Raw genomic sequence first — 18551 nt, 5'->3', positions numbered from 1 at the left:
ATTAATTGCAGTTTAATTGGTCATTTTCGATGTACTCGTAGTTTTTCAGGCTCTTTCATTTGAAAATGAGTTTGAAAATCGTGCAAGACGTCCATTCCGAACGTCATCCCGATCGTTTTCGTTTCTCGTCGGTTGTTTTTTGTCATGTGGCAGCTAAAGCTGGCAATTTGGGGTGCGCTGTTTCACTTGTATCGTAGTTTGGTGTGAAGTCTGGACTTCCACAGTACCCACATGCCACAAGTGCTCGTTTATACTGCCGTGTGCAGGTAAAGGGCAGTAACTGCAAATTTTTCATTTTTCATTTTTTGGAATTTTTGTCATCTATTGTACGTTATCTTTATAGTACAAGCTCGCTTATTTGGTTTCCGCTGAAAAAAAGGCGCAAAAAAGACGTCTAATTACAACTTTCCCCTATTGTTAGTATTGAATCCCAAACGCGTTTCTTCAAATATCTCGAAAACTCTTCTCTGCAGATACTGCCGTTTACCTGCACACGGCAGTATAGGGTAGGCAACCATTCACAGCACAACAACACATTCACACAAAGAAAGGACTAAGACAGGAGAGAGAAGTTACATTCATGCCCGAGAACTCCCTATCGTAGTCAGACTACTCTGACCACCAGACAAGGCGGGCGGCATTCCTCGTCAGTGTTTTCAGAATGTGAATTTTTAAAAAGAAGCTAAACGGTGTCGAGTTTGAGTCGAATGTGTGTTAAAGGGAACTACTCTCCATAGACTAATAATAAGAGTAGACCGAGCTTTCCCAGACTTGCTGATGAAAAAATTGGTTCATGGATACATCATGTGACTAGTGGGAGGCTTGGCGAAAACTTTGGTAGCATGGTTGCTAGATGGCAGGATTATCTATAGTTTGGCACTCGACATGTATTTTAAGATGTAATGTGTTTTCATTATAATTTTTTTCCAGGTGCAGAGATTGAACTGTTTTTCTTTTAGTTATGCATAATTTTGGCATTAGTTTTTGATCACAGTTTTCAGAAACTTTTATTTCATTTGGAACTGCTACGTCAGCGTTGGCGTGAACGTAATGGCGTAAACGTTTTGCATCAACGCAAAAATGCACTAATCGGGTATCTTAAATTAAAATTGTAGGTAAAAATCTTACCGTTTGCCGATTTGTTTTGTGCGCTTGCATCTTTAATTGCTTAGAGAGTTATTGAAATTGGCTAAAGAAAATGCACAATACTATCTAAACGAAAAACTCACTATATTGACAAAATATTTACAACTTAGAATAACAAATTTACAAATCGGACTCCATAAAAGATCATTCTTCCGTGATCCATCAATTCTATTTATTTTATTTCTCGCGGGCGTGGATCGTCTGCTGCGATCGACGCCCGCTGTTGCTAGGATATCCACCAGTCACATGGTTTGGTTTATGAGCAGCAAAAGGGTTGCCATAGCTCGGTCTATTCTTATTATTAGTCTATGCTACTCTCTCTTCTAGGAGACATCGGGTCGCACCCGTTTCCTTTGCGTTGCATGGAGCAGTAGAGGATGGTGACTTGGAGAGGATGAGAGATCTACTGGATGCTGGATGCGACACCCGGGCCACAGATAAAGAGGGAAGGACACCCCTCCACTTGGCTCTGTGGTGCTGGAATGAGGCAGCAGCAGAGCTCCTAGCGGATGTAGACGGCGAGAACAACATCCAGGATGCGCTCGGATTCACCCCTCTGCATTACGCTGCGGTGAGGGGACTCGTCGGAATCATCCAGAAGTTGCTCGCTTGTGGTGCAGACACACGTCTGAAGGATGTTCGTGGAATGACGCCCCTGCACACTGCCCTGGCCTTGAGACATGAATGTGCAGCGAGATCGCTGTTGGAGGCCGATTCTGCACTCGACAGCCCGGATGAAGAGGGGCGCACCCCTCTGCATTACGCTGCACTGAGGGGTTCTGTGCAGATAGCGAGAGAGTTGTTGTCGAGGGGTGTGTGTCCGCACGTGAAAGCTGACGATGGGAAGTATCCCTTGCACATCGCTCTGAGGGAAAGTCACTATGACGTCAGGGGAGTGATCCTCGCAGCTTACGCCTGCAGAGGCATCGCGATAGATTGGAACGAGATGAAGCTTCCACCGGATCAGATGGAGCGCTGCATCCTATTGCTCTCGGTGCGAGAGGCCGAGATCCGAAGGATGAAGGATTCCCGGGTGGAAGGATCCAGGCTGTCCTTCTACCACGTTGCCAGGCGACCCACATGCAGGATCGCCCCGTGTCTTTCCAATGAAGTGATCCGACGGCTTTTGGTCGGTGATGGCCCAGTGCCGGATTTTCCCGTCTACGGCCACCTCCTCGCTTCGAAACTGAAGCAAGTCGAGGAGAGGAGGAATCTCGCCGATCGGTGTCTCGAGTGCTTCTGCCTCCTCTCCCGGAAGTTGTCTCCTTTGCCGTTGACGTGCATCGACATCATCTTCCTGTGCCTGACTAGCGCTGACATGCGAAACTTCATCCGTGCCATCCAGCATGAGTCTCGAAGTGTCCTTTGAAGTGCCTCGCAGTAAGGAGAAAAGGGTTGACTGAAACTAAGCCTTGTTGATAGTCATTCTGTGCTGCCGTGGATTTTCCAGTTTCAATTTGATTCATTCCCGCGAGTTATCGCTTCTTGATATGAAAATTTATTGCAATTCGCTTGAAAATTTTCGCCAAGGACAACACGTATAGATTATAGTTTTTTTTTTCTCAAATTCTGCTGATTTTAAACTTTATTTTTGGTGCAATAAGTATTTCAACCATTGAATGGTGAAACTTCATTCCCCTATGGAATTCAGCAACATCCTTCTCGGAGGATCATTTTCTATTTGAAGGGGAACAATGCCTTCGAAAGATGTGAATCCTTTGTTCATGAATACCGAAAGTGCAGACTAAGAACATGATGATACTTTGCTGAACCTTTTCTGCTGGATATGTGTTTTTATTAATCTTTCATCAAAATAAGAAATCATTCTTCAATGATTTAGAAACCTTTTGAATATGTTTGTGTATCATTTGAAAAACTCGTTATGTGTAACGATGGATATGTGTAATACTACATAATAAAAACTATTTTAATCAATCAAATAAGCTGTTTTATTATATTCGCATGTAAAAGAAATTTTTTAACTGACCTGTAATGTCAGCATCACACAAACAGACAAAAAACACATGGTTGGTGAGGAATTCAGAAGCCATATTTTCCTTACTTTTTTGTTAGGGGGGGGGGTTAGAAATGCCATCGCAGCAAATTCTTCACTATGATAGTCACAAATTGCCAAAGACTTTTAATTAGTTTTTACTTTAGAAAATTCTGGAACCACTTTTTTTAACCACATGTAATGCAAAAAAGTTGTGAAGTTATTTCCTTCCTAAGTTAAATTGGAAGGCAAAAAGAAAATTATCATAAATTAATGCAGAAATTATTTAGTAAATTTTTATAGAAGATGTCACACGTGTAAAACTTTTGTATATAGTTTTCTTTACTTTGCATTAAAGAAGGGGGGAGGGGAAGAGATTAAGGTAAATCGTCCTCAGGAGCTTCATGGGAAGGAATCTGTTTTGGAACTCCCTCAGTCACTTTTCGTTATTGGAGTTCCATAAACGCAACATCGGACAATCTTCGATAGAGGGGGTGGTTCCATCAAGTCCTAAAAATGCAATTGTACGCCATCTTTGGTGGCAATAGACAAAGGCATGGGATTCAGCCCTTTCCGCTGGAAATGTATGATATTCAAGTTCAAAGATGCAATTTTTTGTGAGGAAAAGGAGAGAGATCATAAAATTGCGAAGATTGTTGTTATAATTATTTATGCATTTTTTTCGGCAACTAAATCGAAAAAAATTCGAGAAAGCATATTCATAAAAAAATACATGTAAAATAAGAGTGAATTGTGATTACCGAAAACTTGATTCATTTCTACAGAAAAACCCACAAGTATCTCAAACTAGTAGGTTGTGGCCATCACGAAACTTCTATATCTTTCTTATAATTCTGATCCCTCCCCATGCTTGACGAGGAAGCAATATTCCCAACAAAAACAAAATTACACACGCCAAAACTTGACGATCATCCCAATTCTCTATTTATCTCAAAAGCAAAGCAAAGAATGAAAATTGAAAGTTATTTTAAAAGCCTTGCTTTAAATAATTACAGACATTTTTTTGTTAACAAACACAAGATGGCAACAGTTAAAATTTTTAAATCATTGAGATAACAATTCCGATGCAATTAAAATCACGAGAAATAGACAGAGGCAGGGGCGTAGCTAAGGGGGGGGGGGTTTGGGGACAAAACCCCCCCCGAAAAGTTAGTCTCAAAAAAAAGAGAAAAAGAAGAGAGAAGAGAAAGAAAAAAAAAAGAAGAAAAGGGAAAAATTCCAAGCGATTATACATATATATATATATATGTATATATATTATATATATATATATATATATATATATATATATATATATGTATATATATATATATATATATATATATATATATATATATATATATATATATATATATATATATATATATATATATATATATATATATATATATATAAGAAGTAACCCCCCCCCCCCGAAAGTCGGGTCTAGCTACGCCACTGGACAGAGGAAAGTGGATTACGATTTATTTTTCACTAGAGGACCCAACAGACGTTGTTCTATTCAAAATTTGTAAATTGAAAAGTTAAAAAATTTCAATAAACCATCACGTGTTTGAACCGTTTTGTTGAAAATATTAAGTAAAAAGAAAATGTTTTAAGCTGCTTGGTGTCAGAATGCGTATATCAGGGTTTGTACGCTCCTTCAAAACTCCTCCAATACTCCTTCATTTAGGAAATTTTTTTGAAGGGCCCTTCAAACTCCTTCATTTTGGTTTTAACTCCTTCAAAACTCCTTCTTTTTTAGTTCATGACTACATAATCTTCCTCTATGACAGTAAATCATAATACTTTGGATCGGCAACTAACTTTGTCACAAGGGCGATTTTAATGTAGTAATTTCTTGCATTTATTTTTCTCATAAAGATGTGATTTACAAATTGATCTTTGTTAAGTCATAAAAGTTGAAGGTGAAAATTTTATTAGAAGACTAAAACATTTCATAAGTGAAGTAAAACATGCTAAAATGTTGCGTGGCTATTTTTTCAAATTTTATGATTATTATTTTTCCTCCACCACACTCTCAGCAGCAAAAGTCAGGTTGTCCAATTATTATTTAAATATTTAAAACTGCATAAGTAGATGTACTACATTAAATGATTGTGTTAAAAAAACAATTGTTTAGTGAATCGCAGTTATGATATAGTAAAAAGGGTCATCCACAAGTGATGCCGTGCCTTGAGGAGGAGATCAGTTTACGAAATTGGGAAAAGGAGAAGAGAGAGAGTGACAACAAGTGACATCACACAGTCATTGTATGAAGTATGAAGTGAAAAGGGGGGCGCTTGGAACGAGAGCGAGCACTGAGACCTCAGGTCTATTGTAATATCCCCGCTTAGACTACTAAAGTAGCCCAGTAAAAGAAATAAATTTCAGCAGTTGCCTAACCGAAATTCTAGGCAGTTCCCAGGGATCTACATAGTGGTACAGTAAAACCTGTAAAGTTGACCACCTGGCTAAGTTGACCGCTATTTTCAGGCACATAATTAGATCTATATCATGCAATTCAACCTCTGTAAGTTGACCACCTGTTTAAGTTTACCACTAAAGTAGGGCACTGCAAGTGGTCAACTTACACAGGTTTCACTGTATCCCAAATGCTCAAATCTCTGCGCATAGTGGAAGTCACGTTCACATATATAGCACATGAATTGAGTTTTCATCAGCCGTATGACATCCTCTACACAAAGGATTGTCGGTAATGCCCATCAGATTAAGATGCCTATTAAGAGAGCAGTGTCCAGTTAGTTACCCAACAGACTTCTTGATCTCATTCCTACTCAAATTAAACAGCTCCTTGGATCGAAGTCATAGAGGCTGCTGGTTCAGAGTCTTGACCTGTCTTTGAGAGTCGGACTGAAGCCACTGTCCATATAATTCATCCATAAGAAGGTTCTTTGCAGTAGTCACTGCATTGTAGGGCAGGCTCGGTTCCCATAAATCAGTGGCGTATATGTGTTTTTATTTTGGAGGGGGCCCATATAACCAAGATTAGCCCCCCCCCCACTTTTTTTTTGTAATTTCAATTTTTTTGACGGGGGGGGGGATCAACAATGCCCTGATCTCCTTTTCTTCGAGGTGAGCAAGGACTTCATACTGTCACCTATTGGCGCAACCAAAAAATAGTGTTTGGAGGGCACTCTTAAAAAATTCGCGCTTTCGGTGGGAGGGGGTGAAGGGAGGTCCTGGGGTTCTCCCCCGAAATTTTTTTTGGAATTATAGTCCTAAGTACGCATTTTAGACGGTTTTTTGGTAATGGTACCTGGAAGGAAAAAGTCGGGGTGTGGGGGGGGGGGGGTTGCGGCCTTCAGCGGAAATTTTTAGAAATGGAAAATCTTTAAAACACCCTTATAGGCTATATTTTTTGATGTTAGTTTAATGAAAGGAATGGAGCTTTTTGAAGTTGCCCTCGATTGATTTTTTTTTTAATTTTAAATAGAGCGAAATCCACCACCCCTCCGCTCAACTTCTCGAAATTGAAGTTCTAAAACCGCAGTTTCGGAATAACTTCATTGATGTTACGGGCAGGGCGATTTGGAAATCTCCCCAAAAACTATTTTGAAATTTAAGTTTTAAAAAACGAAGTTTTAAAGAGATATTCAGTGATACTGGATGGAGGAATTTAAACGCTCTCCACCTTAGATTTTTCGAAACTAGTTTTTTCCGCTTTCAGATATCATACGGCGGGAGCAGTCGGACCCTCCGTTTGAAATCTTTTCGTAAATGAAGTCTTAAAACCGCGACTCTGAACAATATTTGGTAACGTTATAGGGGTTCGGCCATTTTTCGAAATTGAAGCTCCATAAAAGCAATCTTAAACTACTTTCGATGCTTTCAGAAGGCAAAGCATTTATTGTTGTACCCTGAAAATTTTTTTGACACTGAAGCCCTGAAAACGAGGTTTGAGAAGCTCTTTAATGGTTTTACTGGATGGAGGGGTCTTGCAAAGTGTAGCATTTAGAAGACTTTCCTATTTTTAGACCGACTAGGAAAAAGAAAAACTAAATAAAAATGGGCCGAGGGGGGGGGGGGTGAAAGAAATATGAGGTATTGGACGAAATAACCTGATAAATAGTAACTTTTAATTATTTTTATTTTAAGGTTCTTTTCAAAAGCAATTCTAACTTTTCCCCTAAAATGAGGCACCTTTGGAAAGGAAGAATTCAAGAATCGTCCTCCGAAAAGTAAAACGCAATTTCAGGTCATCTTTGGAGACGTTTAGACGAAAGGATAGGTTTCAGGGATCTTCCTCCGAAGCTTTTCAAAATTGGAATCTTAAAGGCACAATTTCAGACTATTTTTTGTAGTAACCTTAGTGAAGGGGGAGTGGGCAGATCCCCTGACCCCGTTTGAACACCATTGCCTAGTACCAGCCCAGCTAACGCAAGGTTCCCAAACTTCAATGATTCGCGCGGCACCCTTTGAAGAATTAAAATTTTTTCACAGTATCCTATAGTCCCTTCGCGGCACCCCTCACCTCCTCCTGCGGCACCCAGTTTGGAAATCTCTGATCTAACTTTTTATAATTTTTACTATCACTATCCTAATTATTTATTCTTTTTTTTTTTTTTTTCGTCGCTAAAAGTTTGGAAATTCTTTGTAAGCAACTAAAACCAAAAATAACTACTTTTAGCAAAAAAAAATTCCAGATTTTGGAGGAAGCCCGGGCACCCTCAGCCCTTCCTTTATATACGCCCTTGCCATAAATGGTGCATTGGAGCCCTGCTTAGCTAACTCCCTGCTTAGCTTCAGAAATAGAACTGTCTGTGATGATCCCTCCAGGGGAAATAGTGGAAGTGACAGACATTTTGTTCTAAGGGATCAAGTATCAAAAAAGTAAATTCATCAATTGTAGTTATCCCAGGGGAACCTATCTCCGCAAAGTCGCTGGCACACCTCCCTAGAATGTGGCATATCAACCTATCAATCCCTCCCCCCCCCCAAAAAAAAATTGGTCAAAACCCAATAAAATGATTATTTCTATAATAATCAATAACTCAGTTTGCCAGTCTGTATCATGAATTCCGCTCCTCGTTAACCCTAATGGACAGTTTTAGTGCATATGATAAAAAATTGACTTGGTCAAATCACATTTTACCATTAAAAGAACTTTGAAATTAAACATATCTCACACGGTCACCTTAGGTGTATTGTTAGCAAAATTATATCCTTTTACTTTTCACGCACATGGTATTTGTTCTATTCTCATCATCTAAGATTGTCTAAAAACCCATTTTTGAAACTTAAACTTTGCAAATTTTCCGAGAGTTTTTGATGCTTCGGTTCGCTTAGCGTGATCCTTTGATCACCTATAATTTAGGACTTCAATTTTGAAACATTACCAGGGAAGAGCCACCGAACACCATCCTATTTCTTAACATCATCAAAGAAAACAGAGCGGTCATTCCAAGCTCGTCAGCTTGCGAGATCGAGATTTTCGCTTACATGATCGGTTGTGATGTAGAAATGTCGCAAAGTAGTATTCTAATCTACTTGAACTTAGCTTGCGGCTAGGTTCGAGTAGATTAGAATACTACTTTGCAACATTTCTACGTCGCAACCGATCACGTGAGCGAAAATCTCGATCTCGCAAGCTGACGAGCTTGGAATGACCGTCCTGGTGAGGTAAGGGTTAGTGGCGAGCGTCAGGGCCCGATTAAGATATGAGGCGCAAGGTCAAATACTTTCTCGAGCGTACAATTTTGGCCAATTAAAAAAAAATACTACTTGGGAGCCCCTAATAAGAGAAAAACCTAAGCCACGCCTAGTCGACCCATTCAGTAATCAGGCCCTGGCAACTATCTGGCGATTGCCGCTGATATTTGTACTAACCACTTTTTGTTAGCGCCGCCACCTAGCCCAAGTTACACTAGTAACTTGTAACTAAGTAACACTAATAACTAAGTAAACTAGCCAAGTCGCCACCTACTTAGCTCAGCGCCCAATCTTCCCTTTTTGTGGCAATGTTGACCAAAAACTGGTTTTAAGGGCAAAAAAATCGTTGCGGACGATGTCTGAATTACGCTTAACAGTTACAAAATCGACAAACGTGCCTGATTGATCGTATTCCTGAAACATTTCTTCACTCATCTGAGGCCGGCACGGATCCAGGGCCGGAATTTGGAGCATACAGAATTTTGGTAGATGCCTACAAACGAAATTATACGTGCAATAAAGTACATTAACAGCTCTAGTAGTTTTACACTGCTAAATCGTAGATACTTTATAGAACCATTAACATAAAAATGTTTAGTTTAAACTTTTAAGATTAAGCTAATGCCCTCGATCGTAGAGCTCAAGCAGCGCGACACGTCCGCCATCTTGGGGCTAAACACCGCTTTCTCCCAATGTCTGCTATGATGAAGTAGTGCCTTGCTTCCTGATCGAGGCTTCTTATTAACTCCTTCCTAACAAGGCCGCCGAAAAGCCAAGGTGGGCCTCTTGTCAGTTTGGTCGCCGGGTCTCCCTCAAAGGACGGGCTCCTATTTTCCGACTAAGTTGACATGGCTTCTCGTCGGCCCTGCTTGCTAATCCGCAATCAAGAAAGGTCACAATCAAAAAGCAAAACATGCTACTTCATCAGAACAGACATAAGAAGAAAGCAGCACTCAGCTCCAACATGGCAGTCATTTCGCTACTTAAGCTAAGTCTAGGGTTTAGTTGCAACATGAGCTGCCTTTCAACAGTAAAAGAATGTTTTTGAAATGAACATTATCATTGACAGCTCATTTTGGTATAAAGTATATTTTCCAACAATAAGTATAGCCCCTAAAACACTCGCCTTGGACACGGCTTCAAACCGCAGCATGGGCTTTTTTTCTTCAGATCTTTCACCTGTTAGTTACAGCTAGAACTAAACAATAAAAAGGGATAGGGCCGGATTTGGAAGTTTGGAGACCCCGGGGCAACGAAGGAGTGGAGGCCCCTTATCAGGGTTCGAAAAGATCATATTTTCGAAAAATATCGGATACTTAGATATATATATCCGAGTATTTCGATATATATATGTATATATCCGATATTTTCGATCAGCACTTTAATAGTAAATACATCCTAAAGTTACTGCTATTTATTTTTTTATATTATTATTATTTATAGGGGAGAAAAAACGTAAAATTTGCTGACCCGTGAAAGTTAGGATATTTTGTAAAAATTTTACTGTTGGGGCCCAATGTTCCCGGCGCTCGGCGCCCAATCTTCCTAGACCGTTGTTGTGATAAGGCTGAACGCGATCCAGTAACTTAACTCTTTTACTAGTAAGACTCATTTCAAGGGAATGAAGAAACAAAAATAAAAAAATCAACAATGAACGCTATCTTTTCACCCCAGAGTACCCCGTACCTACCATTAATTGTAGCTTAACCAGTCGGATGGGACCCTGAAGACAGCTCTGATATTTTGAACCAGACCAGAAATCAAGCAATCCCTGGTCTAGCACCCCCAGAGGTATCGATTCCCTTGGAGGACTTTGTGACCACCAGCATATTTAGCGTCCCCCAGTCACCATTAATGAAGACGGTGGACCTTCCGTCCGGCAAGGATCGACCCCGGAACCCTCCGGTCACAAGTCCGACGCTTTACAGATCAAGCCACCACGGCTCTAATGAATGCTACCTACCAGAGTTTAGGGTTATTCTACTGGAGTGAGGATTACAATTTCATTATCAAAATATCACCAAATAGGCAATGGCTTCGTTCAAATGTAGAGGAGTAGAAGCCATTTTCACACGCCACACCTTGACGATTGACTTTCTAGTCGTTAAATAAAACGAGTTTTTTTTAGCACTACTATTAACACTGCGTAGTTGGTCAAAATACTCACAGACCGACGCAGCTGATGGGACCGTTACCAAACCGTGAACACAGGGGTATCTCCTCCCACCTAGGGGGTCATGGCGCAGACTGCTCCATTGAAATTTTTAGGGGAAGGAGTTTTGTGGAGTATTTTCACTTTTTGGGGGTGCGCCCTTGCTTTTAGGGGGTGGGCACCACTGTGGTGAATAGGTTCCGCTATCGAGTCTTGAGCGGAATTCCAGATAATTGTGGGCCTAGGGCCTCCCTTTCAGTTAGTCGGGCACTGGATAAGGGTTAAAAAAAGGCTCTTAATATTTTCGAAAATGTAGTTTTCATTTTAGTGAGATCTTCATGCTTGACAACAATCACCGGAACAAACCGGTCAGTTATTCGAACAAAACTTTGCTCTGACCGATCGTCTCTGATGGATGCTGACGAAGAGGAGAGGTACGCTGCGGAAATCTCTAGCCTATTTTGTTTAGGATCGATCCCCCAACCCTAATGTAAAATAAATTTAGCGTTACACTTAGCCGCGTGCTTTAATTTGTTCATGAGTTCCCAGTAATAGCGAAAGCATAGCCCAAGCTGAAGAAAGAAATAACCCAAGAAAGGAATAATTTCCAAGGTGTTGTATGTCTGAAAGTTCCATGTATTTATTTAAAGCAAAATCTGTTGCTGATGTCCCCTCTCTTATGTTGTAACTCACCTTGAGGGATTGGAATTGCATAGACATGACTGTCACCTTACTTTACGTGCTTCATTTTTTCGGTGCATTGCAGAATTGTATAGAAGATTGTGTTAATGGTTTTTTCATTTGCGTAAAAGAAAGAACTATTTACGTTTTCTTGTAGTTCAAATTCTCTGAATTGCTTCACGGATCGCTACTGTTGTAAACTTTCAAACAAATACTGTGAGAAATGTATTGAATGTATAATCTATGTACTTTCTTTTGGTTTTAGTTCCAAAACACTTTTAATCGAAGAACATTTGCCGAGCTTGCATCGGGAGAAAAATAAAAAAATTGGAAAGCAACGATGGATATGCACCCTGTAAGTTGAACTACATTTGATGTGATAATTTTATTTTACTCGAAAAACCTATGTTAAGAAATTAACTATTTTAGAAAGCTGTTGTGATTCTGACGTTGTAAAAGTATGTGAAATGTGGTATTAAACAATTTAATGAAACTTTCCATGCAGTTGCTGAATGTGGAAAATGACAATGAATCTATAACAAAATGTATTTCAGGGGTAGAAGTAGTCCTATATATCCTATATTTTCAAAAAAAGCATCAAAAGTGTCCTATATTTCCTATATTCTTCTAGTTTGTTATAAAAAAGTGTAGAAAATTACCATTGAAAAGCCTTTTGGTCACTTGATTTGCACTTTCTTTCACGACTTGACAATTCAAGACTGCTTAAAAGCAAAATGCTTGTTTATAAAAAGAAATATTTTTTTTTTTGGAATTTCTGCCAGCGCCTGTCTTTTTAAATTTTGTAGAGTATTTTTGACAAAATTTTCAATTTGTATTAAGAGAAAGCTTCAATGGTCTATATTTTATGGCAAGCTCTCCAAACTGTTGATGAAGCACATTGCCAATGAATTTTCACTAACAACAAAATGTGGGAAAATTCAGCCGCTATTAATGTCAAAAAAAAAAAAAGAAAGAAAAATTAATTTGAATTTTGACCTCTTGAATTCAAATTATGTTTTTCGCAATCACGAGTGTGTGTATGTAGGCGTGTGTGTTTGTGTGTGGGGGGTTGTGTGTTCGTGTGTAGGGGGCATGTGTATGGGTGTGTAGGCATGTGTGTTTGTGTGCTGGCATAAGTGTGTGGGTTGTTGTGTATATGAATGTGTGTGTGTGTGAGGGGGGGGTTGTGTGTTTGTGTGTAGGGGGCATGTGTATGGGTGTGTAGGCATGTGTGTCTGTGTGCTGGCATAAGTGTGTGGGTAGTTGTGTATATGAATGTGTGTGTGTGTGGGGGGGGGGTATGTGAATGTGTGTGTAGGCATATGTGTTTGTGTCAGTGTGCAGGCATGAATGTGTGTGTAGGTGTATGTGTGCGTGTAGCTGCGTATGTATGCGCGTGTGTGTAGGACATGGATGCAACCTTTCGCTATGGGAGCAGCATCGTGAGGAGCCGGTCGACGGTGATGCTGCGGAGGGTGGGGGTGGGGGGGGGGAATAAAATCAAAGGGCATCAAAACAGTCAAGTGAGAACAATAAGCAATCGTGATTGCTCAAAAAAAAAGGTCTATTTGAAATATTTAAATGTAGGTAGTTATGCAACAAAAAATAGAAAAGATAAATTAACCCTGCCTGGTTTCAAAATTTGAAGTTCTTACTAAATTCAGAATTTTACATTATTTAAACACTATATTTTTAGCAAAATTGGTTATTAAAAAAAAAATCTTTTCAGAAATTTAAAAAAAGAAATAAATTTATAATTTATCCTTGCATTGATACGTCACCATCTTGTTAAAAATTTTGAGGAATTGGGATTGGATGTAAATCAATTCATTTTGGAAAAATACTTCGTAATGATAAAAATTGATCAGTTTTCTAGATGCAAATACTTAGGTTTTTTAGTAGTGAAAGTCTTTAGCACCTTTCATAAGATGTAGCATCAGTTGAAAGATGTTTTTCTCGCAAACCAAAAGATACTGACATAAGAAAGATCATCTTAAAGCATTGACTCTATAGTAAGAGTTTTAAGGTTAATTAAGGTACTGCAATTGGAAAAGCAATAAATTATGCATACATTATGCATTACCAAGGAAAGAGTTCCGTTTTATCGTGGTTTATCATAGTACTAAATACAAAATTCATAAAGAAATGGGAAATTCTTGTAGGGAAGCATAAATATCAATGGCAAAAGAAAAGGTTCATGTACCTTCAAAAAAAAAAAAAAAAAAAAAAAAAAAAACAGTGAGACTTAGAGAAAAAAATTGATTTTGCACTGTCTGATTAATGCAGGCAGTAAAGGCATAGAAAATGTCCTTAAATGTAAATACACACACACATATATATATATATATATATATATATATATATATATATATATATATATATATATATATATATATATATATATATATATATATATAAACTTTTTTTTTCTGAAACAATTCATTCAAGAACTGCAGACTCATTCTTAGTGAAAGTTATAACTTTTATGTAGGTTTTTTAACTGTATGCAGTTTGATTAATTGAAATCATTGATAATAATTTATGCAAGAAAATCTAGATTATATATACTATGTATTGTTTATCTTTCATATCAGTATTATTCATAAAACATGTCCTATATTTGTCCTATATTTTTGGTGGAAAATGTCCTATGTATTAAAAGTTGAACACTTCTACCCCTGGTATTTCATTTAATCGCGTATAGTCATCTCTAATCCACCGACCAGAAATATGTGACTCTTCAATCCACAAGAGATGGGAGATTAGGCAGTACCTTTCAGTTTGAATTCTCTGAGGGTTGGGGGATGGTAGGGCCGCGCCGTCCCTATGTGCAAGGTCGTGCGAAGCACGACGGCAACAGAGTCAAAAAAGGCGCCGAGCTCTACCGATCAAAAATGCTTCAAATGAAGAGAAAATAAACTCTAAAAAGTAAAACGGAATTCTTCATTACGTCTAATGGAGGAAGTAAAATTACACTGTTCATTGAAACAATTAATCGGTCTCGCTGAAAATCTAAAAGGACAAATTATGGACTTGTTGTGTTTAAACATGCTATTCAAAAGTGCTATCTTTTACACTGAAAGCAAGTGATTTCAATTAATGCATGCTTTAATATTTTCCTTCTTAATGTGGAGCCGTGAATGCTAAGTCGATATGTCTATATAACACAAGGTTGAGCATACGAGCAGCAAGAAATTTGCTTATCCCCATTTTGGTTCTTGCGGTGATTGGTTGGTTGGTTTATTGGATTTTTATGGCGCAAGAGCCCTTGAGGTTCTTGCGGTGAATATCTTGTATTATAATTTGTGCAATCATAGTCTTTTTCTGATTTTTAATTCTTTGTAATTCCACTGTTTCATGTTACCATACATAAAAAAAATACGGTAGCATACGATTACATATTTATACATTGTAGACAATAATTTAAATTGATGTTTTAATTCCGAAAAGTAACAAGTTGACAATAATTACTTGGTTCTCCCCCCCCCCCTTTATCTCCTTAATTATTTGTGCATTAAATTGGGAGGAAAAAACTTTGGAGAGACTATGTGTTTGTTTTGGATCTTAAACTCAATGCCTTTTGTAATGGTCCCGCGTTTTAGAATTTTAGACTTTGATAGAATTTTAGACAGGCATAACACTTTGAATAATTATTCATCAAATAGAGAGATATATATATAGAGCGGTGTTATATATAACTTTGATACTTAAAATATTTTATTTTTCCAAAAACGCATCAGTATATCAAAGGCAGAGTTCATCAAACCGGGCCTATCTCGGTAAAGTGGATATTTTCACAATTTTCTATATTTTGAAACATTTCTTCAGAAACAAACTAAATATTGATCAATATGAAGTCCAGAAATAGACATCTTGCTTTCTGGTCAGTATAGTCGAATATCAAGTTATGCGAGGGATGCGTTCCGAATCTCCTCGCGTTAGTCGAAATTTCGCGTTGTGGAAAATAGTATGTGTAATTTTTTTTATAAACATACCTAATTGTTTTAGACACTTGTTAACAGCACCTTATAAACTGTTTTAAATCATTCCTTAGTTATACATTACCGTTTCTTACATAAATAACTGAATTTTTATTTGTATTTTTAAAAAAACTGTTTTAATCAACATAAAAATGCTGTTACGATGCTCACTATCAGTGAACAACGGGAAAGAGAGACATAAAATAAACGAGTACGGTAGGTACAGTATGTAGTAATAATGAAATCATGTACTATTATAATACTGTGCTGTAGATCCAGTAATTATATTTGTAACTTCAAAAAATAAAGACGTAGATGGATTTATGCTGCATGATCAAACTGTTATTCTAATATATTTCTAAATTCGCTTTGTAACGTTTTCATCTATGGCAACACCCCTCTTCCTGGTTTCTTTAATTCTCAATACGAGAATAGCTTTCATTTTCATAATTTTTGCATTTTGCTTACAGAAAATACTCTGCGAACTTTTACGGATTTCCTTTTCTTGACTTTTAGTTGTACAAGTGGAAGATTCACTCACACCTAATTTTCGTGAGACGCGTTTTTAGTTGTTCAAGAACATCTAAAACCTTTAGCTCTTTTCTTTAATTGTCAGAAACTTGTTCTTTTTCTTTCTGTCTTCACAAACTTTAGATGGAACACTGCTCTTAGGTATCATTATATTTCATCAATTTTCGCATTTAGAATGAAAAAAATATGGTAAATGCGGAGTAGTTATTTGTATACACAAACAAAGCTATGTTCAGACTTGTGCGGTGTGGGAATTTATGTTGTCGGTGATGCTGAAGGGATGAAGGTCCATTCACGAAAAACATATTTTTAGTAGCCAATAACAAAGTCGATAATTTCACACCACGAAAAATTTTTGTGTTGCGAGCGAGGAATTCGCGTTAGGTCTAAAATTGTTTGCTGGTGAAAAAATCGTGTTAATCCATTTCTCGTAAGTTGAATCGGGTTGTAGCGGGAATTGACTGTATATCAAATATTAGATAGTTAAGCTGCATACTAGCAAGCAATAATTATTACTTTAATAATCATACGATCACATTCCAAGGATTTTTTTAATTGTTGGGCTAAACTGCTTTTTGATTAACTGAAACTGGCAATCTCTTTTTTAACGGCAACTCAATCCAAGGTTTCCAAGTGAAAAAGTCAGATTCCAAAAGTCAATTTCAATCGACCTCCCTTACATCCGCCCGTACTCGAAATAACTTCGAGATATGAAGTAAAAACGTAAACTGTGTTCCAAAATTGAAAATTTACAGATTGTATTTTTTTTTAACAAATTAAATGCCAAACGTATTTTTTTCCGTACTACATTTGTGTACAAAACCTGGCCCCAGGAGTTAAATATATTTTGCCACTGCACAAAGGCGCTCAAAAGACATTTGCACGACGGCGCCGATCAAGCTTGGCGCGGCCCTGGTCTGGGCGATGCATCAATTCATCATTAAGCATAGGTGTATATCTTGTATCATTAAACTGGTTTAGAACTGTTCTGTAAACCGATGCATCAATACAACCTTTGTTATGGGCACCTGTTCATAGCCCCGTTTCCTGTCTAATCTTTATCATACCCGTGTTGAATTGACAACAAGCCCAACTGCCATTTAGAAGCTGGAAAGCAGCCTGATTTTTTTTTGAATACCTCTAATTTCCCTTGTTTACGGCCCACTTGATGGGTGTAACTACGTCTCATCATGCAGCGTTAGAAATCAGTAAAAAATCCTACTGGTCCCGTGGACCAGTTAGCGTGAACATGTACTGGTCCTCAAACAACATCACTGGTCCACTTTAAATTAAACACTAATTATGTTTGTACCAAAAATTACTTATACTTTATGATGATTACTTTTATTAAGTTTTAGCTCATTGATAAATCACTTAACTGCGAAATTACTGTGTACTGCGAATAAAGTTCAAAATGGTAAACATAATATTAAATAACAATGCAAACAATTAATAATAAATAACAATGTAAAACAGATAAGCAACAAGTATAAAACATTTTTCTACTGATGAGGATTTTTTAATATAATTGAATGTTTTAAAATTTTTAATTGCTAATGTTTAATTGCCAATTGACAATGAACATTTAAATCTGTAATTCTTAAACAGCCAAGTATACAGTCTAAAAACCAATTTCATTAAACAACCCTTAAAAAAGGCTACCAAAAAATTTATGAGCTTAATTTAACCATTTTTACTTTGTTTCAGGACGTTATTTTTTCCTCCAAGTATAATAAATATTAAGTAAAAGGTAAATGTGTGATTTAAAATCAGATAAAACTTGTGAACATAAAATTAACTGTAAAAGAAATCAACCAAAGGTTTGACTAAAAAATAGCTAAACATTGTCTAGGCCAATGCTTTCGAATTTTTTCCAGCAAAGTGTGATTAAAAATAGCCAGCAGTTGGTGGTATATTTTGTTCTTTACCTCGATGCTTGAATGGAGTTGAGCCTAAGATTTTCTGTTAAAATTGAAACCCTTAAAGTTTATGAATAAGAAAGAAGTAACATCCGAATTGAAAAGACATAACTATGCCAACTCCGAATAAAACAAACTATGCCAACTCCAAATGAAACATCAAAAATTTTAATGGATGTGAGATTATTCAAAGTTTATTTTTAACGGATAGTAACTTTTTTTCCTTTGGAGATAGAATCTTAGTTTTTCGACCATACGTGGAGTTGGATCTGGAGTAAAAAAAGCCGCTCTTTCTAGTGGTGTCAAAAAGAAAACTGTGGGACAGTTTCTTCGCTTTTTACTGATAGATTTACTAAAGAAAGTAATGCGTAAATTTTAGCTAAGCCTAAAACAGTTCAAGTTAGAAAATCAAATAACTCCTGCCGTATTTGAGTTAGAGCATTGAAACAAATAGCTTGGAACGCGGAAAATTCTAC

At 37.5% G+C, this 18551-nt stretch overlaps 2 protein-coding genes across 2 annotated transcripts in view; both read left to right on the top strand.

Annotated features, from left to right (window-relative positions):
* The first annotated feature begins 1536 nt into the window (after nucleotides 1-1536).
* Nucleotides 1537-2588, top strand: LOC129232474 (poly [ADP-ribose] polymerase tankyrase-2-like). The gene has a single exon (XM_054866619.1). It carries the CDS (start codon nucleotides 1541-1543, stop codon nucleotides 2513-2515), a length of 975 nt encoding a protein of 324 aa, XP_054722594.1. The 5' UTR covers nucleotides 1537-1540; the 3' UTR covers nucleotides 2516-2588.
* Nucleotides 2589-11985: 9397 nt separating this feature from the next.
* The window catches only part of LOC129232449 (ankyrin repeat and protein kinase domain-containing protein 1-like), a 57068-nt gene continuing 50502 nt past the window's right edge, over nucleotides 11986-18551 (top strand). The window contains exon 1 of the mRNA XM_054866594.1: nucleotides 11986-12000. Coding sequence (XP_054722569.1) covers nucleotides 11986-12000 — 15 coding nt within the window. The remainder of the gene's footprint in view (nucleotides 12001-18551) is intronic.

Source organism: Uloborus diversus, unplaced genomic scaffold, assembly GCF_026930045.1.
Source record: "Uloborus diversus isolate 005 unplaced genomic scaffold, Udiv.v.3.1 scaffold_12, whole genome shotgun sequence".
Classification (NCBI taxonomy): Eukaryota; Metazoa; Arthropoda; class Arachnida; order Araneae; family Uloboridae; genus Uloborus; species Uloborus diversus.
The sequence above is the reverse complement of the archived record's forward strand: the minus strand, read 5'-3'. Positions and strand labels throughout refer to the sequence as shown.